Source organism: Triticum urartu, chromosome 3A (genome assembly GCF_056163025.1).
Source record: "Triticum urartu cultivar PI428250 chromosome 3A, HENAU_Tu73, whole genome shotgun sequence".
In the NCBI taxonomy this organism is placed as follows: domain Eukaryota; kingdom Viridiplantae; phylum Streptophyta; class Magnoliopsida; order Poales; family Poaceae; genus Triticum; species Triticum urartu.
Window position 1 is genome coordinate 693,617,100 of NC_141875.1, and position 27,657 is coordinate 693,644,756.

General features: G+C 43.0%; 2 protein-coding genes across 2 annotated transcripts; both read left to right on the top strand.

The window, feature by feature from the left end:
• Positions 1–935: 935 nt before the first annotated feature.
• Positions 936–21,993, top strand: LOC147981722 (uncharacterized). The gene is made up of 3 exons (XM_087516070.1): positions 936–1,989; positions 4,469–4,620; positions 21,961–21,993. The coding sequence occupies exons 1-3, from the start codon at positions 936–938 to the stop codon at positions 21,991–21,993; spliced, it is 1,239 nt and encodes a 412-aa protein (XP_087372196.1).
• Positions 21,994–26,371: 4,378 nt separating this feature from the next.
• Positions 26,372–26,891, top strand: LOC147981723 (uncharacterized protein At5g01610-like). The gene has a single exon (XM_087517197.1). It carries the CDS (start codon positions 26,403–26,405, stop codon positions 26,847–26,849), a length of 447 nt encoding a protein of 148 aa, XP_087373323.1. The 5' UTR covers positions 26,372–26,402; the 3' UTR covers positions 26,850–26,891.
• Positions 26,892–27,657: the final 766 nt, after the last annotated feature.

The window sequence follows — 27,657 nt, forward strand, 5'->3', positions numbered from 1 at the left end:
TCCTCTTGGTATCTACATCAAGAAAACCGCCACTCACAATCTTCAAGGACGGTAACCTCGACGACACCATTGTACATTCCCCTTGCAATTGCATTTATAACCCTGAGCCCCTTTTGCGTCACTTGCCTATCGAGACTAGCCATTTGAGTATTGCCGGCAACTTTACTTGTGCACACTAGTGATATACAACTTCCATTTCATACATACCATATCATATTGGTATCATCATATCATCTCTTGTGTCACAAGATTGTTCCGGCATATACACAATTGCTATCTTGGTTTGTGCATTTCGCATAGTGGCCATATCAAAAAAAGAGAATAAGCTTTTAAGCAAAAGAAAAGAGAGCAAAGAGCTTGTAAGCAAGTGCCATAGCATCATACCACATTGCGCATAAGATTGTCATATCCGATCATCTTGGATCACCTTGAGAAGAACAACGGGAACATCATACACATAGCATACTTGGGATAGAAAGCTCATACATTTTGCATCTTATAGGTTGTGCACAAGTGTCGTATCCGCCTATTGAGCAATCGTGCTAGCGTCTCTCTTGAGTTGTGCAACACGAGCGTTTTCCAGGGATTCCACATTTTGTGCTCATTCCTTGGTTGCACGACCCCATTTATCTATCCGTGTGTGTGTTTCCGTGTGCCACATATTACTATTGGTCTACTTATTTCACCTTGCGAATTTGTGAATCTTTTCCAACATTATTGACTCTTTCTAACATTTTGCATCAAATTTTTGTGCCACTATCCTCACCGAGCTCCACCATAAGCTTTACTTGATAGGTGTGAGTGAACAAGTCCGGTACCAATTCCACTATTCTTTCATCTCACATTGAGTGATACGAGATACATCCTCAACTTTGGGAAAAGGTAGCTTGGTATTGTTTATCTCATTTTCTACTCACGTTTGCTCGAGTTTTGTGATGGATAGGCAAGGCATTTCACCTCCGGTCTACAACCACGACGACGGGTTCGCTGCTATAAAGAACGTCATCGACGCCAAGATGGACAAGCACATGGAGGAGCTCATGGTCCTCATCAAGAACGGCAAGCGGTCTTCCTCATCTTTGAGAAGACGCTCAAGTGTAAAGACTTCCGTGCTACCATCTGCGGCAAGTACACACAAGCATCGACATCGACAAGACCATGAAGAGCGACCTACTGGACGAGAGTTGGATTCTCTGCCACCCCCGTGCACACGGGCCCTCGACCCCCGTGCACACGGGACCCCGTGCACACGGCCTACAGCACCCCCATGCGCACGGGCCATACAGTACAGCAACATTGACTACAAGGCTACGGCTTCTTCAACACATTTGGCATCTTCGCCAAGTGACTTCATGGCATCTTCGCCTTCGGACGTACGACATCTTCGCCTACTCCACGAGCTCAAGTCCACTACTATCTCGAGCTACTATGACCTCGACACCAACCACGAGATTCCTTTCTATGGGACTCTAGAACCCGAGGAGTATCTTGAGTGGGAGCGTTTGATGGACGACTACCTCAAGCTACATCAAGTCCCTCTCGAAGATCAAGTGAAGTGCGCCTCAAGAAACTTTCACGACTACGCGTCCACATGGTGGCTTCACACACCTTCGGAGAACTACGACATGAGTTGGCCCAAGATGAAGAGAGTTTTGCGGCGAGAGTTCGTGCCTCCAACCTACACGGAACAACTTCTACGCCAATTGGAGAACACCATCCAAGGATCCAAGTCCATCGACGAGTACTTCAAGGAGATGAAGCATGCCTTGCGACGTGCCGGCGTGGACGACCCCATGTCAATGAAGTTCCACTTCATGATGGGATTGAACAATGACATCTCCAAGCCTATCTTCCCCGCGAACTACAAGTCCCTCGATGACAACTACATTAGTGCTCTCAAGGCGGAACAAGAACTCATGAAGGCCAAGGCTTCTCCATCCCAAGCACACTTCTTGAAGACCAAGCTCCAACACAACGAGCATGAGGCTAGTACCACCACGATGTCCAAGCCCGACGAGCTCCAAGACGATGCTCCCAAGTTCGACTTCACCACCATCCCTCTTTGTGGCATTGACGATGCCGAGTCTCCTATGACTCTTTTTCAAGACGGTGCAGCGACAAGTTCAACTACGGAGATCTTCAACGACCAAGCTTCGGAGGCGAGCGACACGGTGGCGAGCAAGGATGATGCTTCCATCTTAGGAGGCGAGAGTGATGATGTGCCATCTTCGGCCTTCATCCATGGCGACGGCGATGAGATGGTTGAGTATGTCACCTCGACCACGGCGACACATGATGACTTGAGTGACTTTTGCCACCATATTGAGAGTGAGAGTGACTTCACCACTAGCCCCATATATGATGTGTTTCCACAATTCCGATGTGAGGAGAGCCACAACCCCCACCTCTTGAGTGCGAAGAGTGACTCCACCATATGTGAGTTTGAGTGCACCTATTGTGAGGGAGTGAGTAAACCACCACATAGAGAAAGTGAGGTAGTTGATAGGGCATGTGAGGCCACTTTCAACACTAACGACTTGACCTCTACCTCTATTGTGTCTTCTCATTTGGTGCTAGGTCCCTTATATGATGACGCGCCGATTCTCGACGACTTCGTCCTACCTTTGGACAAGATGATGGCCATGGTGGAATGTGATGCACCCCCCACATGGTTCCATCAAGATGAAGATGACCACCATTTGGTCTTTCCCACCTCACCTACACCACATGAGTGGAATGACAAAGGTAACATAGGTGAAGGTGATGCTCTAGTCCCACTAGTGGACATTCTTGACGTTGATTGCTTGCATGATGTTGATCAACCTATTTCCATGCTTCATGCTAGTGTGACTTCCCCATGCGATGATTTACCCATTTATGATGAGTATGATGATTGCCATGTGGAGTCTATTAGTTGTGATGCCATGTTACATAGGATTTCTTGTGCTAATTCTCTCGGTCACATCATGTTTGCCAATCCGCTTGACTTGTCATATGCTATGCATGAGATCGACCACATGTCATATTTGCAATCTCTTCATAGTGACTATGCATATGCCATTAAGATTAACCCAATTTGCACTTATGGCATAGATGAAAAGCCCATGGTTATTAGCATTTGTTTTTCTTGTGATGATATTGATATGCTACCTTTGCATTATTTATCTCATATGCCATGCCATAACCATCTAGCTATGGATATGCATTGTTTTGGATGTTGTCCATTTTCTCCATATGACGTTTCCAACATTGCTCATGAGGAGACCCCCATAGTTTCCTCATACATTTTAGGAGATTTTTATTCATCCCATCCATTGCATGATCCTTATACTTGTATGCTCAATTTGCATCCCCATCGTGTTATACACAATAAATATTCTTTCATGATGGATGACATGTTCTTATACCATGCATCAAATTTCTTTGAGCGATGCTTATCTTGTGCTAACTCTCACGTGCACATACACATCATGATGGATGGTGTGTACATTTACCGCACACACAATTTCTTTCGTTTGTGTCTCCTTTGTGTAGGTACCCATGAATTCTTGTCAACCTCGCAATCCCACGAGTTGACAAAACAAGCTCTAGAGAGCAACGATGACTTAGGATCCCATGGATTGTCTTTCCCACCACTATCTTCGCGCAAAGACTTCACGCATTTCTTCTACATGGCCCTCCCTTGGCTATGGGTTATTATCCATTACCTATTCTATGCCCATCTTGCCATGTTCACTTTGCATGATATGTTCATTACTATGCCTTTGCCATGCATTTGTGACCCATGCTTTGCATTACACATGATGATTGATTCTAATACTTGTATGTGTATTTGCAAGCTTGGTGGAGATATCACTTGTTATTGCCATATTTGCTTTGTGCCCCATGCCTATGATTATGCTATGATCTTGCTTTGTGTTTGTGCTTGCGATATGTCATGTGCATTGCCTATGCCTATTATTTGCTCACATGACATGATTGCCATGATTTCCTCTAGTATGTTGCATCTTCGCACTACTAGCTTGCACGACTTGTTTCCTATGATTGCTTGCCTTGTTGCATCACCGATGACTCATACTTGCTCACTTCATGCGGTTGATGACAACCATCTACATGCTTATCACATGATTATTATTTCTTCTTGTCATATATCTCCACATGTTGCCTCTCTCATGCTAGATGATTTGCCATGTATTGAGTGCAACTATACCTTCAGTCTTGCTAATGAGATTGCCCCCATAGCATTCTCGCCTATATTTGGAGATTCAGACATATTTCTTGTGAAGCATGCTTGTCTTACCCCTTTGCACCATATACCTAGTGCCATGAATATTGCCATTGTTGCATCATATTATTCATGCACTTGTGCTTCTAATGGTTATGTGCAAGAGAAGAGAACCATCATGATGGATGATGTGTTTATCTACCATGCGCATACGTTCTTTTTTTTTGTTTTATGCATGTGTAGGATACTTGGACCTTGTGTCGACTTTTGCTTCACATGAGTTGACCATTCGAGCTCTTGAGAGCGAGCCTCATACATTCGACCACGACTCGCTTCTCCAACACCTTTGCTACCACTTCGGCATTGTGAAGAATGCACAAGGACACGCCTTCAAGGTGACATCTTTCTTGAGCATGGCTATTGCGGATCATACTACTTGTGTTGCTTGCACCATGAGACTTATTGTTCATCATGATATATATGCCTTGTGTGTTGCATCCAATTCTTGGATTACTTGCTCCTCTCATATGTTTGGTTGCAACAATGTCATCACTTCACATATGCCATGTCCCATCGATTGCTACATGCTTGCCTTGATTGCCTCACACATGATGAACACTTGCTCTTTCTATTGTGTTGAGTGCCACACTATATTCACTACACCCCATGCACATTATGCTTGGATTGTCTTGCACTTGACACATGTGTTTAGAAACCTCATTCTACTTGGTGTTGTGAATGATTCCTATGCCTACCATAGACCTTTTGTTGAGCACATTGCACATTCTTGCTATGATCTTGAGGTTGATGCTTGTTCACTTGTCACACATATTAGCATCTTGATACGTCTCCATCGTATCTACTTTTCCAAACACTTCTGCCCTTGTTTTGGACTCTAACTTGTATGATTTGAATGGAACTAACCCGGACTGACGTTGTTTTCAGCTGAATTGCCATGATGTTGTTTTATGTGCAGAAAACAAATATTCTCGGAATGACCTGAAACTCCACGGAACATCTTAGAAAAAATAATAAAAAATCCTCGCCAAAGATGAAGACCAGGGGGCCCTCACCCTTCTCATGAGGGTGGGCCCCCCTAGGGCGCGCCCCCCTACCTCGTGGGCCCCCTGGATGCCCTCCGGCGCCAACTCCAACTCTATATATTTGCTTTCGGAGAGAAAAAATCAGAGAGAAGAAATCATCGCGTTTTACGATACGGAGCCGCCGCCAAGCCCTAAAACCTCTCGGGAGGGCTGATCTGGAGTCCGTTCGGGGCTCCAGAGAGGGGGATTGATCGCCGTCGTCATCATCAACCATCCTCCATCACCAATTTCATGATGCTCACCGCCGTGCGTGAGTAATTCCATCGTAGGCTTGCTGGACAGTGATGGGTTGGATGAGATTTATCATGTAATCGAGTTAGTTTTGTTAGGGTTTGATCCCTAGTATCCACTATGTTCTGAGATTGATGTTGCTATGACTTTGCTATGCTTAATGCTTGTCACTAGGGCCCGAGTGCCACGATTTCAGATCTGAACCTATTATGTTTTCATGAATATATGTGAGTTCTTGATCCTATCTTGCAAGTCTATAGTCACCTACTATGTGTCATGATCCGGCAACCCCGAAGTGACAATAATCGGGACCACTCTCGGTGATGATCATAGTTTGAGGAGTTCATGTATTCACTATGTGCTAATGCTTTGTTTCGGTTCTCTATTAAAAGGAGGCCTTAATATCCCTTAGTTTCCAATAGGACCCCGCTGCCACGGGAGGGTAGGACAAAAGATGTCATGCAAGTTTTTTTCCATAAGAACGTATGACTATATATGGAATACATGCCTACATTACATTGATGAATTGGAGCTAGTTCTGTGTCACCCTATGTTATGACTGTTACATGATGAACCGCATCCGACATAATTATCCATCACTGATCCGGTGCCTACGAGTTTTCCATATACTGGTTCTCGCTTATTTACTTTCCCGCTGCTACTGTTTCAATCACTACAAAATACCAAAAACATTACTTTTGCTGTCTTTACTTTTGTTGCCGCTACCACCACTATCATATTACTTTGCTACTAAACACTTTGCTGCAGATACTAAGTTTCCAGGTGTGGATGAATTGACAACTCAGCTGCTAATACTTGAGAATATTCTTTGGCTCCCCTTGTGTCGAATCAATAAATTTAGGTTGAATACTCTACCCTCGAAAGCTGTTGCGATCCCCTATACTTGTGGGTTATCAAGACCAATTTCTGGCACCGTTGCCGGGGAGCATAGCTCTATTCTTTGAGTCACTTGGGATTTATATCTGCCTATCACTATGAAGAACTTGAGAGATCCAAAAACCAAGATCTATCCCTCAACTACGAGGGGAGGTAAGGAACTGCCATCTAGCTCTGCACTTGATCCACCTTCTGTTATGAGTAAGTTTGCGACACCTACACCTGCTTCTGCTATTCGTTCTGATATGTCGCATGTTATTGATGATGCCACTTCTGCTATGCATGATACTTATGATGAAACTCCTTCTATGCCTGATACTTCTGTGCCCCTTGGTGAATTTCTTGATGAACAAATTGCTAGGGCTAGAGAAAAAGAAATTATTGAATCTGAATACGATGATGATAGTGATGATGAAAATATGCCTGTTATTCCTGAGGGCTATCTTTTTGATATGGAATCTTCTGCCGCTATTTTAGCTTGCAAAGATAGATATGAGATTAACAGGTTATTAATTAAATGGAACAAAGAATCACTTAGAGATAAAATGAAACCCGACCCTGCTTTTGCGACTTCACCTATATGAGTTCCTGATAAGGATTATGAATTCTCTGTTGATCCTGATATAATTACTTTGGTTGAATCTGATCCGTTTTATGGCTATGAATATGAAACTGTTGTGGCACATCTTACTAAGTTAAATGATATAGCTGCCCTGTTCACTAATGATGAGAGATCGCGTTACTTCTATATACTCAAAATATTTCCGTTCTCATTAAAGGGTGATGCTAAGATATGGTTTAATTCTCTAGATCCTGGTTGTGTGCGTAGTCCCCATGATATGATTTATTACTTCTCTGCTAAATATTTCCCCGCTCATAAGAAACAAGCTTCTTTGAGGGAAATATAAAACTTTGTGCAAATTAAAGAAGAGAGTCTCCCACAAGCTTGGGGGAGGCTTCTCAAGTTACTTAATGCTTTGCCTGATCATCCTCTTAAGAAACTTGAAATACTTGATATCTTTTATAATGGACTAACCGATGCTTCCAGAGATTACCTGGATAGTTGTGCTGGTTCTCTTTTCAGGGAAAGAACACCGGATGAAGCTGAAATTCTATTGAATAATAGGTTGACAAATGAAAATAATTGGGCACCTCCTGAGCCAGCTCCTGCTCCAATTACTGAGCCTATTCTTAAACCAACTCCGAAGAAGAGACGTGTTCTATTTCTCAGTCCCGAAGATATGCAAGAGGCAAAGAAATCTATGAAAGAAAAAGGTATTAAAGATGAAGACATTAAGAATTTACCTTCTATTGAAGAAATACATGGTCTTAATTCACCGCTTGTTGAAGAAACATATGATCTTAATTCTTTATTTACTGAAGAACCTCCTGATCCCGATATCCCGACACAGGTAGTAAAGGTAAATTCTCTCTATAGATATGATAAAGCTGAAGTCCCTCCTACTAAAATTGCTAGTTAGTGCTTGGATGAGTTTGATAACTTTATGTTTAAGCAAGACGACTTCAATGCTTATTTTGGTAGACAATTAAAAGAAAATGCTTATATGATTAGACGCTTGGGTGATTATATGGCTAATATTAAAGGTGAACTTAAACTTGTTAGCACACATGCTTCTATGGTTACCACTCAAGTAGAACAAGTACTTAAGGCTCAAAAACAAGTGCTTGAGGAAATGAATAGTAAGAAAAATGATTATGCTGTTAGAGTGGCTACTAGAACTGGTAGAATGACTCAGGAACCTTTGTATCCTGAAGGCCACCCTAAGAGAATCGAGCAAGATTCTCAAAGAAATAATATTGATGTTCCTAGTTCTTCTAAAAAGAAGAAGAAGAAAAATGATAGAACTGTGCAAGCTTCTAGTGAACCTATTGCTGAACCACCTGATAATCCAAATGATATTTCTATGTCTGATGCTGAAACACAATCTGGTAATGAACATGAACCTAGTAAAAATATTAATGATGATGTTCATGATGATGCTCAACCTAGTAATGATAATTATGTAGAAATTGAACCTGCTGTTGATCTTGATAACCCACAATCAAAGAATCAACGTTATGATAAAAGAGACTTTGTTGCTAGGAAACATGGTAAAGAAAGGGAACCTTGGGTTCTGAAACCCATGCATTTTCCTCCGAAACCATCCAAGAAAAAGGATGATGAGGATTTTGAGCGCTTTGCTGAAATGATTAGGCCTATCTTTTTGCGTATGAGATTAACTGATGTGCTCAAAACAAATCCTTATGCTAAATATATGAAGGATATCATTACTAATAAAAGAAAGATACCGGAAGCTGAAATTTCCACCATGCTTGCTAATTATATTTTAAGGGTGGAATACCAAAGAAAGTTGGAGACCCCGGAGTACCTACTATACCTTGCTCCATTAAAAGAAATTATACTAAAACTGCTTTATGTGATCTTGGAGCCGGTGTTAGTGTTATGCCTCTCTCTTTATATCGTAGACTTGACTTGAATAAGCTGATACCTACTGAAATATCTTTGCAAATGGCTGATAAATCAACTGCTATACCTGTCAGTATCTGTGAGGATGTGCCTGTTGTGGTTGCAAACGTTACTATTTTAACGGACTTTGTTATTCTTGATATTCCCGAGGATAATAGTATGTCTATTATTCTTGGAAGACCTTTTCTTAATACTGTAGGGGCGGTTATTGATTGCAACAAAGGCACTGTCACTTTTCATGTTAATGGTAATGAACATACGGTACACTTTTCGAGGAAACAACCTCAAGTTCATAGTATCAACTCTATTGGAAAAATTCCATCGATTATATTTGGAGGCTTTGAATTTCCTCTTCCTACTGTCAAGAAGAAATATGATATACTTATTATAGGGGATGTGCATATCCCCGTTGAGGTAACTTAGTGTTATTCGAAATTTCTTCGGTTTCATGATTATCGGAATGAGTTTGTTAACAGGACTTGATCAACCTTGTTAGTGGATTCTTTTTGATGAGCATGAGATGGATGAAATTAGAAGCACAAACTTCTGTACCCCACTTTTACTTTCTGTTATTTATATTAAATAAAGTAAAAATAGTATTTTTCTGTCTGTTTCCTGACTCATCCGTGCAATATAAAAATATCCCAAAAATAAAAGTCCTCAGAATACCATGCCAATTTAATATGTTTTTTCGGGAATATTTGAGGATTTACTGTGCAAAAATTACCACGGGAGGAGCTGCCACCTGGCCACGAGGGTGGTGGGCGCGCCCCCCCTATAGGGCGCGCCCCCTGCCTCGTGGGCCCATGGTGGCCCTCCTCCACTTATCCCAGCACCCATCTTCTTCCTTTGTCTCACACAAACCCGAAAAACCAACTCAAGCACGAGTTCCAGCCACTTTTGCTGTGATTTTCGATCTCCTTGCTCAAAGCACCTCTCGCAAAACTGCTTGGGGAGATTGTTCCTTGGTATGTGACTCCTCCATTGGTCCAATTAGTTTTTGTTCTAGTGCTTTATTCTTTGCAAATTTGTGTTGCATAGGTGACCATGTTCTTGAGCTTGCATGTCAAATTTATATGGTTCCAAGGATATAGGCTCTAGGCACTTGTAGGAGTAGTTGCTATCAGTTTTATTAAAGTTGGTTCACTTTTGTTTGAAGTTACTAAAAATTTTAGAATTTTTCAGAGAAAAACAATATGCTTAGGAAGATGTTCCAAGGTGGTTCCTCTAAGAAGCAAGGACCCAGGATTGCTATGCGCGATGCTGACAAGGATCCACCAAGAGACGCTCCAGTACGGCCTTGCGAATGGCCGTCGGAAAATTTTATGGACCATGCGGGAATTAAAGAAGAATTCAAAGCATATTTGCGCAATGCCGGTTTTGAGGATTTTGTGGCTAACAAATTCCCCCAGTATCATGATCTCACGAGTTCATTTGTGAGGAGGTTTGAGTATTCATCATCACGTAATTCTCCTTCAATCATGTTTGATCTCTATGACAAATCTTATACCATGGACTTAGAGGATTTCACTTCTGCTTGCGAACTTCCATCATGGGGTAGTGTTAGGGATCTCCCTAAATCTGAATTTAGAAACTTTCTTGCTAGTATAACTGTGGGGGAATCTAGAGATATAACGCAGGCTACTATAAGGAGCATTCACTTTCCTGCTATACATTATTTTGCTCTCTTCATCGGTAGATGCATAAATGCTAAGGATGAAGCATGTCACATGTGTGTCCCTGATCTTAGCATTCTTAGGAGTGCTGTGTTAGGAGACCAATCTTATCATATGGGAGCCATTGTAGCTCGTAGGTTGCATCATAATAGACATAATGGAGATTTCTTTGGAGGAATTTATGCAACCCGCTTAGCTTATTTTCTTGAGATAGACATTCGTGAGGGTGATATGGAGTTGCCCCCTGCATATTTAAATTATGCCTCTATGGCTTCGCACCAGTTTGTCGAGAGGCCTGAATCACCTCTCTTATCGTTTAATTTTTGATAAACGACGTGTTTTCCGTATTACTCTCCCTGCTCCTGCCTTCTTTGATTCACAGACAAAAGGAAGATATGTTATTACCAGAGAGGAGGCAGAAGAGTACAAGAGGAGAGCGGAAGCAGCTCGACTCCACGCTGCAGCTCAGCAGGCGATAACCGCTGCACATCAGTATGATCCCAACTATTCCTCCTCATCATAGTACGACCCCTAAAACTATTATTATGGATATCCGCCAGGCCAGCCATGGCCATAGACCAACTTAGGCCAAAAGCCTAAGCTTGGGGGAGTACGTATTTCTCACCGACGTTACATTTATGTTCACACACACTCATTGCTAGATGTCGGTGCTCATACTTTTTCATTGTAATATCCATGCTAGTTTAGTTTCCTTTTCCTGCTTTCTTCTTGTGTGTTTGTTAAACCTTAAGAAAAACCAAAACAAATAGTAGTAGTTTATTTTTCTGCTATAATAGTAATAATTAAAAAGAAAACACAAAAATATTTCCCGTTCTTCTTTTCTTCTTTTGCTTGTTGGGAGCTTTCCCGTGTAAATAGTTTTATTTCTTTTCTTTTCTTTGGGGGTCAGTAGGAGAAGAGCATAATTAAATTGTTGAAGCGGCTCTTATATGCATTATTGTTGATTTAACCAAGAGCCCATATTGCCTTGTATTCTCCTGTTTATTGAGTGCTCGCAGATTCCAGCTTAGTCCAATGCACGTGCACTCTTATTATTATCCACACCGTTCGGTCGTGCAAGTGAAAGGCAATTATGATGATATATGATGGACTGACTGAGATGAGAAAAGCTGGTATGAACTCGACCTCTTTTTTTGTAAATATGATGAGTCCCTCGTTCTTGATTCATCTTATTATGAATAAACATGTTTGCAATGACAATTAGAGATCATAGTTGCTTGTGCCATGCTTGATTAGCTATGAGTTATAATGGTTTACCTTGTGTGCCAACATGCTATTGAGATGATTATGATGTGGTATGATGGGGTGGTATCCTCCTTTGAATGATTTAAGTGACTTGACTTGGCACATGTTCACGCATGTAGTTGAAACAAAATCAACATAGCCTTCACGATATTTATGTTCATGGTGGATTATATCCTACTCATGCTTGCATCCAATGTTTATTAATTTTAATGCATGTAAATGGCTGTTGTTGCTCTCTAGTTGGTCGCTTCCCAGTCTTTTGCTAGCCTTCACTTGTACTAAGCGGGAATACTGCTTGTGCATCCAATCCCTTAAACCCCAAAGTTATTCCAGATGAGTCCACTATACCTTCCTATATGCGGTATCTACCTGCCGTTCCAAGTAAATTTGTATGTGCCAAACTCTAAACCTTCAAATAAACATTCTGTTTTGTATGCTCGAATAGCTCATGTATCAACCAACGTTGTCCTTATCTTCCGTGTTAGGCGGGTTATTCTCAAGAGGAGTGGACTCCGCTCCTCACTCACGAGAAAATGGCTGGTCACTGGGATGCCCAGTCCCATGCTTTATGCAAACTAAATCAAAATTAATTGCAAACAAAACTCCCCCTGGGACCTGATGTATGTTGGAGGCACTCGTTGTTTCAAGCAAGCCATGGATTGATGCTTGTTGGTGGAGGGGGAGTATAAACTATACCATTCTGTTTGGGAACCGCCTATAATGTGTTTAGCATGGAAGATATCGCCATCTCTTAGTTGCTACGTTGACAATGAAAGTATACCGCTCAAAATACAATTTATCTCTATTTCAAAACTGAGCTCTGTCACCTCTACAAATCCCTGCTTCCCTCTGCGAAGGGCCTATCCATTTACTTTTATGTTGAGTCATCACCCTCTTATTAAAAAGCACTAGTTGGAGAGCACAGCCGCCATTTGCATTCATCACCGTTAATTTATATTGGGTATGACTATGATTGGATCTCTTTTACCATGAATTACAATGTCTAGTCAGTCCTTGATCTTTAAAGGTGCTCTGCATTTATATTTTGCGGTCTCAGAAAGGGCTAGCGAGATACCATCTTGTTATATCATATTATGATTGTTTTGAGAAAGTGTTGTCATCCGAGATTTATTATTATGGCTTGCTAGTTGATTATGCTATTGATATGAGTAATTGTGAGACCTGAGAATTATTGCAAATGTGGTTAGTTATGATCTATGCTGAAAACTTGAATGCTGGCTTGACATAGTTACAACAACAAGAGCAAACAGAGTTTGTAAAAGTTTTTCTTTCTTTCTTTCTTTATTTCAGTTTGTCAACTGAATTGCTTCAGGACAAGCAAGGGTTTAAGCTTGGGGGAGTTGATACGTCTCCGTCGTTTCTACTTTTCCAAACACTTTTGCCCTTGTTTTGGACTCTAACTTGTATGATTTGAATGGAACTAACCCGGACTGACACTGTTTTCAGCAGAATTGCCATGATGTTGTTTTATGTGCAGAAAACAAATATTCTCGGAATGACCTGAAACTCCACGGAACATCTTAGAAAAAATAATAAAAAATCCTCACCAAAGATGAAGACCAGGGGGCCCACACCCTTGTCACGAGGGTGGGGGCGCCCCCCCTAGGGCGTGCCCCCTACCTCGTGGGCCCCCTGGATGCCCTCCGACGCCAACTCCAACTCTATATATTTGCTTTCGGAGAGAAAAAAATCAGAGAGAAGAAATCATCACGTTTTACGATACAGAGCCGCCGCCAAGCCCTAAAACCTCTCGGGAGGGATGATCTGGAGTCCGTTCGGGGCTCCGGAGAGGGGGATTCGTCGCCGTTGTCATCATCAACCATCCTCCATCACCAATTTCATGATGCTCACCGCCGTGCGTGAGTAATTCCATCATAGGCTTGCTAGATGGTGATGGGTTGGATGAGATTTATCATGTAATCGAGTTAGTTTTGTTAGAGTTTGATCCCTAGTATCCACTATGTTCTGAGATTGATGTTGCTATGACTTTTCTATGCTTAATGCTTGTCACTAGGGCCCAAGTGCCATGATTTCAGATATGAACCTATTATGTTTTCATGAATATATGTGAGTTCTTGATCCTATCTTGCAAGTCTATAGTCACCTACTATGTGTTATGATCCGGCAACCCCGAAGTGACAATAATCGGGACCACTCCCGGTGATGATCATAGTTTGAGGAGTTCATGTATTCACTATGTGCTAATGCTTTGTTCCGGTTCTCTATTAAAAGGAAGCCTTAATATCCCTTAGTTTCCAATAGGACCCCGCTGCCACGGGAGGATAGGACAAAAGATGTCATGCAAGTTCTTTTCCATAAGAACGTATGACTATATATGGAATACATGCCTACATTACATTGATGAATTGGAGCTAGTTCTGTGTCACCCTATGTTATGACTGTTACATGATGAACCACATCCGGCATAATTATCCATCACTGATCCGGTGCCTACAAGTTTTCCATATACTGGTTCTCGCTTATTTACTTTCCTGCTGCTACTATTACAATCACTACAAAATACCAAAAACATTACTTTTGCTGTCTTTACTTTTGTTGCCGCTGCCACCACTATCATATTACTTTGCTGCAGATACTAAGTTTCCAGGTGTGGTTGAATTGAAAACTCAGCTGCTAATACTTGAGAATATTCTTTGGCTCCCCTTGTGTCGAATCAATAAATTTGGGTTGAATACTCTACCCTCGAAAGCTGTTGCGATCCCCTATACTTGTGGGTTATCACATCTTTACCTCCCATTTGCATACTTGTTTCCATGATGTCCTTGATTGTGCTCACCTTATATGCTTAAATGCCATGCCACACTTCTTTGTCAAACCATATGCTATGCTTGATGACAAGACTTGTTGGGTGAATCACCTCTTGAATGCTTGGTTTTGCTCTTACGCCAACCACATTTGTTTTTCCAAGTGCTTGTTATCTTTGCTCCTTTTAAAGAAATTACAAGACGGTACGACATCAGAGAGTGCCCATTTGGAACTACAAGATGATGAATGCTTGGTGATCCTCCACTACTACACGGCAACATCATCTCTTTCCCATGGTGATTTGGATTTCGATCCGAGGTCGGATCTTTCCCAAGGGGGAGGGGATGATGCGGAGTATCCTATGGACATCACCATGTCAAGAGTCCATTTGGCAAGTGACGCGTGCCACATCTACTTCATCCATACAAAGATGAATCATCTCCTTTACACGTGTCCACTTGTACCTCTCGAGGATGGTATACTACTTGACCCCTCTCTCGCATGCATACATAGGTGTGAGCGGAGCTACACATTCATCAAGGAGGAGTCCAAGAAGAAGTGAACACCTACACCATCCAAGAGGGAAGCCTGGAAGTGGAGAAGGAAGCGCCAAGAAGAAGGCAGCAGCTCCCAGGCAACCCCGTGCGCACGGGCCACTCCAACCCTATGCCCACAGGCCTCCTAGGCTGGCGGTCCTGAAGCCCCCGTGCGCACGGGCGTGTACCATGCCCACGGGACCCCCGTGTCCACGGGCCCAATGCGCACGGGCCCTTGCGTCAGGTCTCTGCATACCCCGTGCGCACGGGCTCCATTTACCCCGTGCACACGGGGCCCCCTGTGTGTTGCTGCGGGCTTTGCCCATGTAATCCCCATTTCGCCCCTGCTTACCCCTTCATCCCTTGGACCTATATATACTCCTTCATCTCCTCCATTTAGACTTAGCTAAGAATAGATCTAAACACTAGAGCTTAGCTCATGTATCTCCCCTTGTGGGATTCCTCTTGAGAGAGAGACACTCCATTGGAGTTCAAGGCCTCCATTGGAGAAGATCCCTAGTGGATGAAGACCCCTCTTGAGGGAAGGATCTATCTAGATCATCAAGCCCTCATCTCCTTCATAGGATTTGGGATGAACTCTACCATGTATCTTATTTCCCTTTGATTGTTCATGTACCTTGTGGATCTTGTGTGTTTGATTGTCTAGTGGATGTGTGATTGGACTTGTTCTTGAGTGTTCCTCTTGTTTTTCCCTCTTGTGTTCATCTTGTTCTTGGGGATTCCCCCTCCAATTCATGAAAGATCTCCACTTAGGGTTCCACCCTACACCACATGTCGGCCCGGGTTCTTTGTCATATGGATGCTAGCGGCACTGTCATATACGTGAGCCAAAAGGCGCAAACGGTCCTGGGCCAGGTAAGGTGGCACCCGTGGGGATACCATGCGTGAGGCCGCAAAGTGATATGATGTGTTACATGCTAGATCGGTGTGATTTAGGATCGGGGTCCTGACAGCGTTGGTATCAGAGCCTGACTGCCTGTAGGATTACCATGCCAAACTGGTCGAAGTTGAGTCTAGAAATGCTTTAGTTATATAAGGGAATTGATTGTGGAAGGGAACGTAAGACTCTCTTTACTCCTTTACCTTATGCCCTTCTGATCTGAGTCGCCCTCTTCTCTTCTACGGGGATTAAGAACTAGGCTTCTCATCTTTCTATTAGGATCACATGTTACTAATCCGTAGACTTATAGGATTGATGGATTCAAGTCTCAGTTCAGTTTCTATTACTTCCGTATGTTCATAGTTGGCCTCAGAACCTTGATGTTGTGATGATTGAGTGGTCATGCCACTATTTTGCAGGATGTCTCAATTTTTTTGAGCATTTACAGGCGTTATGCTATTGAGTCATCCCAGATTTCTAAACAGTCTGATGCATTTGCAAATCCCTTCTTTCCGTTCTCGATGTTCCTTTGGGCCAGATTAACTACACCAATCGTCTATTGAGGTACTCCATTGCCTCGACATATATGTTGGAGCTAGTATTATGACCCTAGGCATCCTAGAAAACCACCCAGTATTTTGCAATGCTTATATTCCTAGTGTGATGATTCTGGCCATCATTCTTGAAAGCATCCCATGATGTTATTAGTTAGTAGGTATTCTGTTCCTGGGTTCTTGAACCCGAGCTCACCCTACTTACTTCATGTTGATAGTGTTGCTCATTCCTATAGGATATTAGTAACCTTTGCGATAGTGCTCGAGGTCCGTGGTATTTCCTTCTTCCAAATACCATGAACTGCTCATGGCAGAAGTTGTTTGAACCAAAAGATCACAACAAGAGTGCTCTCGATGAGTTCCCCATTCTATTGTGACTCTGCCAGTCCTACCTTTCTGCATGGGTTATCCGGAAGAAACCTGTCGAACTTGGTTCGACATACTAATCTATGCATCCAAAACTCAGAAAGTTTTATGTTCCTTGAGTTGTTCCCCTTTAGTTGTGTTCTGACCTCCATCTATCAGTTGATAGTCAGGAGTAGTTGTGCATCTGTGTTCGTCGATGCCTATTATTTTATAGTCCGTCAAGCCATTCTATTTTAGAATGACTAGGAGAAACAAACTCCAGTACCTCATCCAGTTCTAGGATTGGGTCAAAGCAGTTGTACCCCGCAGACCAAAATGCCAATCCAGCTTTTGTTCTGTTCTACCTTGGAGTGTTGCCGTCTTTCTGTCAGGAATGTCATGAGAATTGCACCACCTCTTATGAATTCTTGACGCAATGATACTTCTCGCCATCATTATTCATTCCTCGGTCCCGTGTTGTTGTAACTGGAATGCCGAAAAGTGAACTGTGATGTGTGAAATCAATACTCCTAGCAACCTCGTTGCTTGGTAGTTAATGGACAATACTCTCACTCTTAGCGTGCTGGTTATTGAATCATCATCTAAGATTGATGGTGCTACATAGTCCTTATTTCTGGTGCACTCTTCGATCAATGAGTTAGGATTGTGTCAATCCCTGGCTCCTTTGATCATATCATCTTGCCTCGAAAGTGAGATTGCTCCCGAGCTTAATAACATTTCGGTGGTTCATAATTTTCTGGCTATCTTCTCGGAAGTATCGCCAGGCTGTCCCCTGACTGTTATGTTGAGCTCGTTATGAAGTTGGTTTCTTGTAATCACCCCTGCTCCAAGAATTTGTGTTGGATATCCCTGAGCTGGTTGGTTGATCTAGACAACAACTTGGAGAGTTGGAAAGTAAAAGCTTTTCTTAACTTAGTTCATATCTAAGGGATATTTTCTGTGTGTGTGTGTGTTGAAGAAAGATGATATCTTCATCAATTGGTCCTCGTGATCAGTTGTTGGACCTATTGTCTTACACAATCTTTGATTTGAGTATGGGATATCGTCAAATCAAATCAGAACCAACGATGTTCATAATGTTGTCTTACTCGTGGTTGATCCCTCGAGCATACATCATTATATCTTTTGTTCTGACCAATGCTATCGCCTTGTTCACATAGTTGTGGGATTCCATCTTCATGGGAATCTTAATGACTTGTTGTTTAGCCCATCATCAACATTTTATCTCCTCCGTGATTCGTGTTGAACATCAAGCTAGTGTTGGAAACTTTTATAAGCATTATCTTCATGTCCCATTCATGAAGCATATGTTTGGATGAAAGAAGAGACTTCCTCTAATTCATGTGCATTCGATGCAAGTTGCCGCCGTGAATTCGAAAAAGTTTGTTTTGCTTCCTCTGTAATCATCCCAAGTCAGTCATGCATATGTGCGAAGTATTATGTGGTCTAGAGACTTGCAACCTTCATTCTATATGAATCCCTAGCACACCAAGCCACTGATTGATTTGTTCCAGGAAAAGAAGTTAACTGCTAATCCATGGTAATGCACAAGACTTTGATATCCTCAATGATGGTTTCTACCCGAACTTGGTAGTGCTTGCTGTAAGACTACTATGTGGTCATGCTTGTGTTGGACAACGTGTTCACAGGTATGTAGCAGAACCAGCGCATGTTTTGGAGCTTACTATCGTAGTTCATTTCCCGAGAATCTCGCAACATCATCTCGTCGGTTTGTGTTGCAAACTTTCTTTTCAGACATGCTAAGTCTGAAGTATCCTATCACCAATCGGATCTGAATCTCGGGCAAATATGATGGTTGGAACATTCCCAACAGTTGCATTTTGTTCCCAGCTTGCACCGCCATTGTGCCAATTTCCCATGGGCTGCCTTTCTCAGCAGTTGTTGTCCAAGATCATCTTCAAAAGTGGACATACCATGGGTCCCATCCATTTCCGATGATAAGCAAAATCATCCATTGCGTTGTCTTTAACAAGGTAGTCCACATCATCCATTCTAGTCTGAGTATGCCAATCTTTAGAACTCCTTCAAATGATCGATTGTGATTGCCTTAGGCTAGTATAGAGGGTTTCAATGATCTTTGTATCAAAAGTAATTCTTTTTGCCACTTGAGAGAATAATTCTACGAGTCACCTTCCCTAAGGTGCCCCGTTGAGGAATCATGGCAGTTAACTCCTCACTACATCATGATCGAGTGTGGAATTGTTTCCTACCAAGTTGAGCCATCGCCATCTGTTTCCTTTCACCCCTGATATGTGTCTTGTGTCTCGGCTCAAGAGGCATTCGTTCGTCTCATTCCATGAGTTGATCGTGTATCGCTTGATCTTCGTGACGATCGAATTCTGTCGAGTTTCCTCTCTTCCGTCATCATAGTTGGATAAAGATCTTGAAAGCAAGGACGTCAAGATCAATTTCAAGGAATGAATCAACATCTTCGAGAAGGGAGTTTGGATCATGAAGATCGTGTTAGCTTTGTGTTCCTTCTGTCTTCTTACCTCACGTCTTGAATCTCGGGACGAGATTCTTGTTTAGTGGGGGTGAGTTGTCACGGCCCTAGAATCTGATTGCAAATAGTTGCACAAGCATCCATGCATCATGTCTAGATTTATTTGAAACTTCAAATGGGGATGACCAAACCCTAGCACCAATTTATTTTCAAACAAGATCAACCTAAAATAATTCTCAATGATTCCAAAGTGCCCTTCAAAAATGTACATGATTATGGGAAGTGATTAAAAGCTCCTCCATAAATATTGTACATTTTCCATGACATTTGTGGACTTTGAGTTAAATCCTAAATATTTGAATTGGGGTTATAAATTCCTATAAATATATTTATAACTCGAATAATTCTGAAAAATAATGTGGGGCTTTGTATTAGTTCATCTTACACCCACAAGAATTTCCAGAAGCAACTAAAATGATTTAGTGCTGGAACTAAATCAAAACAAATAGAACAAATTAGAAAACAAAACAGAAATAGGAAAAAGACAGAGAGGAGAGGAATCTCACCTGGGCCTTACCTGGCAGAAGTGGCCCGGCCCACCACCGCTTCCCCCTTTGTCGTCTTCCTCCCTGCGCCAGCCGGACATCGCGCGTGGCCGACGCGCGCGAGCACGCGCCCGACCACCTCCTGCCTTCTTACCGCTACTGGAGACGGCCCCGAGCGCCATGCACCCACCCTAGAAACCCCTCGACTCTCTCTCGCTCTCCCAGTGTCCCTCCCCCTCGCTCCTCTGCTTTCTCTTCCCATGGCCGAGCATGCCACCGCCACCGACGCCGTTCGCCGCGGCCAGAGCCACTGCCCCGCCTATCCGTCGTGTCTAGAAGGACTGCCTCATTCCCCTCTTCATCCTCACCAAGACACGCTTCGCCAGAAGCTCTGCATCGCCTTCACGCCGTCGTCTTCATCCTCGGATCGCCAGAGATCGCTGTCGTCGATGCGCCGCCTATAGAGCTGCCCTGACCATGCCGAGCCATCCGTTGCAAGCGCCGTGAGCCACTCCCCCTTCCACCCCTGCTCCCGTTGTCGTTTGCATGCTGTAGCGCCGTTCTCGCCGTGAGCATAGCTCACCGCCGCCCGACTTTGTCACCGCCGTGGCCTGAGCTCGAACCACCCGCGCCCCTGCACGGCATCGCGCTTCTGGTTCCTCCAGGAGGCCGCCTAGCCCCTCTACTCGATCGCCTGCTTGATCTAGCGCCACGCTCGCACGAAGCCGAGCTCCGGCCGCCGCCTCGCTCGCCGCCGTTGCCAACTCCGGCCACCCCAGCACCCGCCGTTGCCACTGTCCGACGCGCCTCGTCGCTCCGGTCCCAAAGAACCCATCCGCACGACTGTCGGTGTCAAAACCGGCGGATCTCGGGTAGGGGGTCCCAAACTGTGCGTCTAGGATCGATGGTAACAGGATACGGGGGACGCAATGTTTACCCTCTCTATGGAGGTAAAACCCTACGTCCTGATTGATTGATATTGATGAATATGAGTGTTACAAGAGTGGATCTACCACGAGATCGTAATGGCTAAACCCTAGAAGTCTAGCCTATATATATATATGTATCCACTAAGGGTGTTAGTCCTTCAACTTTTTAAGGATCGGCTAGAGATGGCCTTATGACTTGTTTATTTCAGTTCTTCACAATGTGATGCTCTATATGTGCAAGTATTTGCCGGGCAGTTCAATTTCATCAATAACAGTTTCAACCATATCACTATGAATTATGATATTTGGTTGATGTTAAGGATATTGCAGTTAACATGGCTTTTCGTTTTTTATCAATAACTTGTGTACTTTAGACCTGCACAATACCAGTTTGAATGACTATTTGCTTGTTTTTAAATGTTATGCCTGATGCAGTTAACACACCTTTCCACTTCTTGTTTTGCTTAACTAGCGTTCTTAAGCCTTCCAATGAAGCTATCATTTGTAGATTATGTTGTCTACCAGGGATATATTTGGTTGATGTTTAGCCTGTTGTCCCTTAACATGCCTTTATATGTATCCATGCAGGACAATATTGAGAATAGTGTTGTTTTCCATCGAGGTTAGTTTCATCGCATTGCTTATATGTACCCACTGTTCAAGATACAGTAGCTGGTACCATATAGCCCGGGGCTGATAAGGGATTAATCGTCGAATCAGACATTTCACTGAATATATTTGTAACCCATTTATCAGTAGGTTAACTAGGGCCATATTTAATATATCTAAGGCTACATAGCAACATGCATTGTACTTAATGACTAAATATGCAATCCCAGGCTACATAGCAATAAGGAAGAGTGTTACCTTAATGTTCTAATGATGTCTAGATATACATGTAATAAAATCTTATATAATGGGATGGAGGGAGTGTTGTACTGCATCATTTTTCAATTGTTGTTTAACTTCTAATATTACCTTGGTGCTTTTAGGTACATATATCATTGCCAAAGATCCACACTTAGAACCTTTCTGTGTATGGGGCAATGAGATATTCATGAACCAGCATAAAGTGAGGAAGCGGATAAAGATTGTCATTAAAATGGGTCAAAAGATGTCAATCAAACTATTTGTTTACACTTTATGCAAGACAACAGTGAACTGCAGGATGGTAAGTAAGAACCCTGTAGCCTTCTTTTTACTGTCCGTAATGAGTTGTGTGAGATGACAATGTCTGAATCTTTTTTCTTTTGTAGTGGATCCTGAAGCAGTTTACTCAAGATTACCTCTCAAACTACATGATTGGCGGCCGGCCACCACAAGGGGTTGGACAAGAGCGCTGCATGCCTTCTGCATCCAGGAGAGCACAATAGGGCCATTCTGCTTCACCTTGTTCAGCAATCAGAATGTCTGTCGCCTCTTTCTCCATCTGTAATTGTACAAGTATAGAACCCTCGTTCATCATTCTTTATTTGGTGCTTATGTAATTCTTAAACATATGTAACTTTGAATCGAATAATGCATTGGTTGTTTGAACCTGATGGATATGAGTAAAGCTATAGCCTACTTTCAAGTTTAAATTAGGTACAATTTTAAATAGCAGCAATTAAATTAGGGTGAAATTACAGTGTGCGGGTCATTACGACGCAAACGGTTAATAAAGCACATCGTGTGCGATATACATCATAATCCGACACGGTTCACAGAGAGGAAACATGTGTAACAATGCACATAGTTGCCATTTGCAAAGTGTGTGTGATGTCAGACACTATCACATACGGTGCGGGAAAACCAAATGTGTGTGATTGTCTACCTATCGTACACGGTTTATAATCATGAACTGTTTGTGATGTGTCAGGAATCGTAAAACTTCCGTGCCTAGAACTTGCCACGAAAGCTCCCATGCCTAGAATCTGCGTGGTTTTACATTACTGGAATCAAGAACTTTACCGTCAGCTGTCTTTGCCATCCGCCATTCGTGCCTTTACCCTCCGCCATGGCGGGCGGCAAAGTTCCTGATTCCTGTAGTGTTAGGTAAAACCACAAAACTCCGACTGCGATGGCAATGCTAGTACAAACGAGTAGCAAGGATGAAGCGTTTGGGATATTCGAGATACAGGAAACACTTATATAGCGACAACTGTATGCATCAAGGCTCCCTATCCCCGATGGTTTCTGGGTTGTGTGGGAAGGACCCCCCCACTATCTCCATCACTGACTAGGCGACGGTTCCAAATGCCGTCGCGGAAAGGGGTTAAAACTTGTTTGTATAGCACCGACGCGTACTAGTGGTGGCTAGATGAAATTCCTGTGTACCCTCAAGAACGCTTTGCTTATCATAAGAGACAGTTTTGGTCTCTGTCCTTTGCCTCAAAAGTGGGCTATCTTGCTGAACTTTTGTTACCGTTACCGTTACAAGCTCGTTACAAATTATCATGCTATCAAACTACTCATTACTTATAATTTCAGTGCTTGCAGAGAATACCTTGCTGAAAACTACCTTTCATTTCCTTCTGCTCCTCGTTGGGTTTGATACTCTTACTCATCGAAAGGATTATGATTGATCCCCTATACTTGTGGGTCATCTGGTACAATACTGATCCAGGAATAGATCACTAGACAGCGGTCAAAATTATCCTTAGTTACCTAAGAAGGACTAAGGAGATATTTCTCGGTTATGGAGGTGATAAAGAGTTCGTCGTAAAGGGTTACGTCGATGCAAGCTTTGAAACCAATTCGGATGACTCTGAGTCTTGATTTGGATACATATTGAAAGTGGGAGTAATTAGCTAGAGTAGCTCTATGCAAAGCATTGTAGACATAGAAATTTGCAAAATACATACAGATCTGAATGTGGCAGGCCCATTGACTGAACTTCTCTCACAAGAAAAACATGATCACACCTTGATACTCTTTGGTTGTTAATCACATGGCGATGTGAACCAGATTATTGACTCTAGTAAACTCTTTGGGTGTTGGTCACAAGGCGATGTGAACTATGGGTGTTAATCATATGGCGATGTGAACTAGATTATTGACTCTAGTGTAAGTGGGAGATTGATGGAAATATGCCCTAGCGGCAATAATAAAATGGTTATTATTATATTTCCTTAATCATGATAAAGGTTTATTATTCATGCTAGCATTGTATTGACCGGAAACTTAAATACATGTGTTGATAGATAAACAAATACCGTGTCCCTAGTGAGCCTCTACTAGACTAGCTCAGTGATCAAAAGATGGTAAAGGTTTCCTAACCATAGACATGAGTTGTCATTTGATAACGGGATCACATCATTAGGAGAATGATGTGATGGACAAAGACCCATCTGCTAGCTTAGCATATTGATCATTTAGTTTATTGCTATTGCTTTCGTAATGTCAAATACATATTCCTTCGACTACGAGATTATGCAACTCCCGGATACCGGAGGAATACCTTGTGTGCTATCAAACGTCACAACGTAACTGGGTGATCATAAAGATGCTCTACTAGTATCTCCTAAGGTGTTTGTTGAGTTGGCATAGATCGAGATTGGGATTTATCACTCCGAGAGTTGGAGAGGTATCGCTGGGCCCTCTCGCTAATGCACATCATATGATTGCAAGCAAATGACTAAGGAGTTAGTTACGAGATGATGTATTACGGAATGAGTAAAGAGACTTACCGGTAACGAGATTGAACTAGGTATGAAGATATCGACGATCGAATCTCGAGCAAGTAACATACCGATGGACAAAGGGAATCATGTATGTTGTCATAACGTTTCGACCGATAAAGATCTTCATAGAATATATAGGAGCCAATATGGGCATCCAAGTTCCGCTATTGGTTATTGACCGGAGAGGTGTCTCGGTGATGTCTATATAGTTCTCGAACCCGTAGGGTCCGCACGCTTAACGTTTATTGACGATATAGTGTTATATGAGTTATATGATTTGGTGAACGAATGTTGTTGGAGTCCCGGATGACATCAAGGACATGACGAGGAGTCTCGAAATGGTCGAGAGGTAAAGATTGGTATATATATAGGACGATGGTATTCGGACACCAGAATAGTTTCAGAGTGCACCGGGTACTCATTGGGTCACCGGAAGGGATTCCGGGCAAACCTGGCAAGTGTATGAGCCTTATGGGCCAAAGGGAGGGACATACCATCCCACAAGGGGGCTGGTGTGTCCCTTCACTTGGATGGCCGGCCCTAGGGGAAGGAAGGGGATGGATGGCCCCTCCTTCCTTTCCCTCCTCAGGAGAGAAAGGAAGGGGGGGCACACCTCCTCCCTTCCTTCCTCCTGCACTCCAAATAAGGAAGGGGTGCCACTTGGGGGAAGAACCCAAGTAGGATTCGGCCTACTTGGGGGTGCCCCTTGGCCTCTCCCCTCTCCCTCACACCTATATATATGTGGTAGGGGGGCGCCCCTTGGCCTCTCCCCTCTCCCTCCCACCTATATATATATGGGAGGGGGCGCCTAACACAACCACGACAATTGTTTTGCCATGTGTGGCGCCCCCCTCCACCGTTTACACCCCGATCATATTTTTGTAGTGCTTAGGCGAAGCCCTGCAGAGATAGCTTCACCATCACCGTCACCATGCTGAAATGCTTCCGGAACGAATCCACTCCTCACCATCTTGCTGGATCAAGAAGGCGGAGGACGTCACCGAGATTAACGTGTGCGGAACACGGAGGTACCATTCATTCGGTAATTGATCGGTTGGAGCGCGAAGAAGTTCGACTACATCAACCACGTTAACAAAAGCTTCCGCTTACGGTCTACGAGGGTACGTAGACACACTCTCAACTCTCGTTGCTATGCATCTCCTTGAGAGATCTTGTGCGTTTGTAGATTTTTTTTGTTTTCCATGCAACGTTTCCCAATTCTAAATAAGGCAGATCCCTCAGTAGGGTATCCTTAGTATGGTATTTGTCAAGATGGTAACATAAATAAGGGTTTCTACCCAAGTTCAGGCTCTCACGGTGGACATAATACCCTATGTCCTTCTTTTGTTTTATTGCGTTGGGGGTGTATACGAAGTAAAAAGTACCGAGAGATTGTAAGTTGATCTATGACAAACCCAACCCTCAACATATAAAGCATACATGGAGTCCTCAGGTTTCCACAACTAGGTTAGCTATGTCAATGGAGGTAGAACTCCCCAAGACTCTGTACCCTCAGAGGGAATTAAATGTTTATTTTGTTGCTACGATTTGAAAAATTAATGAGCATATATATCTTATAGTTATCTAATTTATATGAGAATATTTTTAGTAGGAGTATATTTCCTATTAACTTTAGTGAGTACTGAATACACATTTATTGTATACCAAATATTTATAAATTTATCTCTCTATATATAGCCTGCATATTTTTGTGCTGACACACAAATATATCTCCAAAGCTTTAGTTGTCAGCCTGAGCTAGAGCACCAACAATGGTGAAGCACACTACCTTTCTCCTCGTGGCAATAGTAGCCATCCTTCTCACTACCACCGCTGCCACCGTGGCCAAGCCCCCAGCCCATGCAGCCAAGCCGACGGCGTACGAAATGCTAGGGCGATACGGCTTCCCACAGGGCATCCTCCCGCAGGGAGTGCATGACTACGAGCTCCGATCGGATGGCTCCTTTGAGGTACACTTCTCCGATGAATGCCAATTGTGTGTCGACGGTGAGTACGACATCCACTACAGCACTTGGGTCGCCGGAAACATAAAAAATGACTTGATCAGCGGTCTCGAAGGTATTAAGGTGAAGGTATTTGTTGCGTGGGTCAGCATAAAGGAGGTTGGCCGCGATGGGGATGAGCTTAGGTTGCACGCCGGTATGATATCCAAGTCATTACCGGTAGACGTTTTCTCCTCTAGCCCTATGTGTAACTGAGGCTCGACTGCAAGATCGACACAAGTGTCGCCACCCCAGTCTGCCTCTTCGATCACGTTGCTTGACGTTTCCTTCTTTCTTTGTAGGATTGATTATGCACGTTGGTGCTTGTTTTGCAACCCCTTGCCATCTTACTAATTCATGTACTCCCATTGTAGTAGTATGGGCTGAGATTGAATGATATAAAAAAGTGCCTTTTGTTCGTGATTGCAAAAATTATTTCTGAGATTTCAATTAATGAGGGGCTGGACAGTGAATGGGTTATCTAAACAGAGAAGGCATAATGGTATTGTGGCACAAAAGGAGACTTTCACTTAATTAGCTCTCAGCATCATCTTAGATATAATTAGAATTTTTTTATCTTAAAGATAGCTTACCACATTTCCCATGTGGTAACTTTTTTTGCGAGGAATTTTTTTATCTATTAGTCATGCCATGTCAGCATTGGAGCGAGCCGAAGACGCGCCGTCGTCATCGCCCTTCCCTCACCGGAGTCAGGCCAAACTTGTTGTATTAGATAGTCGGAAAGTCATCGTGCTAAGGCCCCACGGGATCAGTGCACCAGAATAGTAAACGTTGCCTATGAAGAGAAATATAGATCGAAAGGATCCAACATGAAGACACATGACAAAGATGAACACAAACTGGATCCATGCAGAGCCACCAAACACTAGCGCCGACTGAATCTAATGAGATATGCCGAAGACACACCACCACATGCCCTTCGATGACGCTAGATGCATCACCAAAATGAGCGCTAGGTGGGGAGAACCTTATTCCATCTTTAGAGTGACACCATCGCATGGTC

Bases quoted from the DNA above. Each gene is read 5' to 3' on its own strand.
- LOC147981723 (XM_087517197.1), top strand. From the start codon at position 26,403: ATGGTGAAGCACACTACCTTTCTCCTCGTGGCAATAGTAGCCATCCTT.
- LOC147981722 (XM_087516070.1), top strand. From the start codon at position 936: ATGGATAGGCAAGGCATTTCACCTCCGGTCTACAACCACGACGACGGG. The intron at 1,990-4,468 runs GTACCACCACGA...ATGCATGTGTAG, and splicing joins ACACAACGAGCATGAGGCTA to GATACTTGGACCTTGTGTCG. The intron at 4,621-21,960 runs GTGACATCTTTC...TGGTGCTTTTAG, and splicing joins CACAAGGACACGCCTTCAAG to GTACATATATCATTGCCAAA.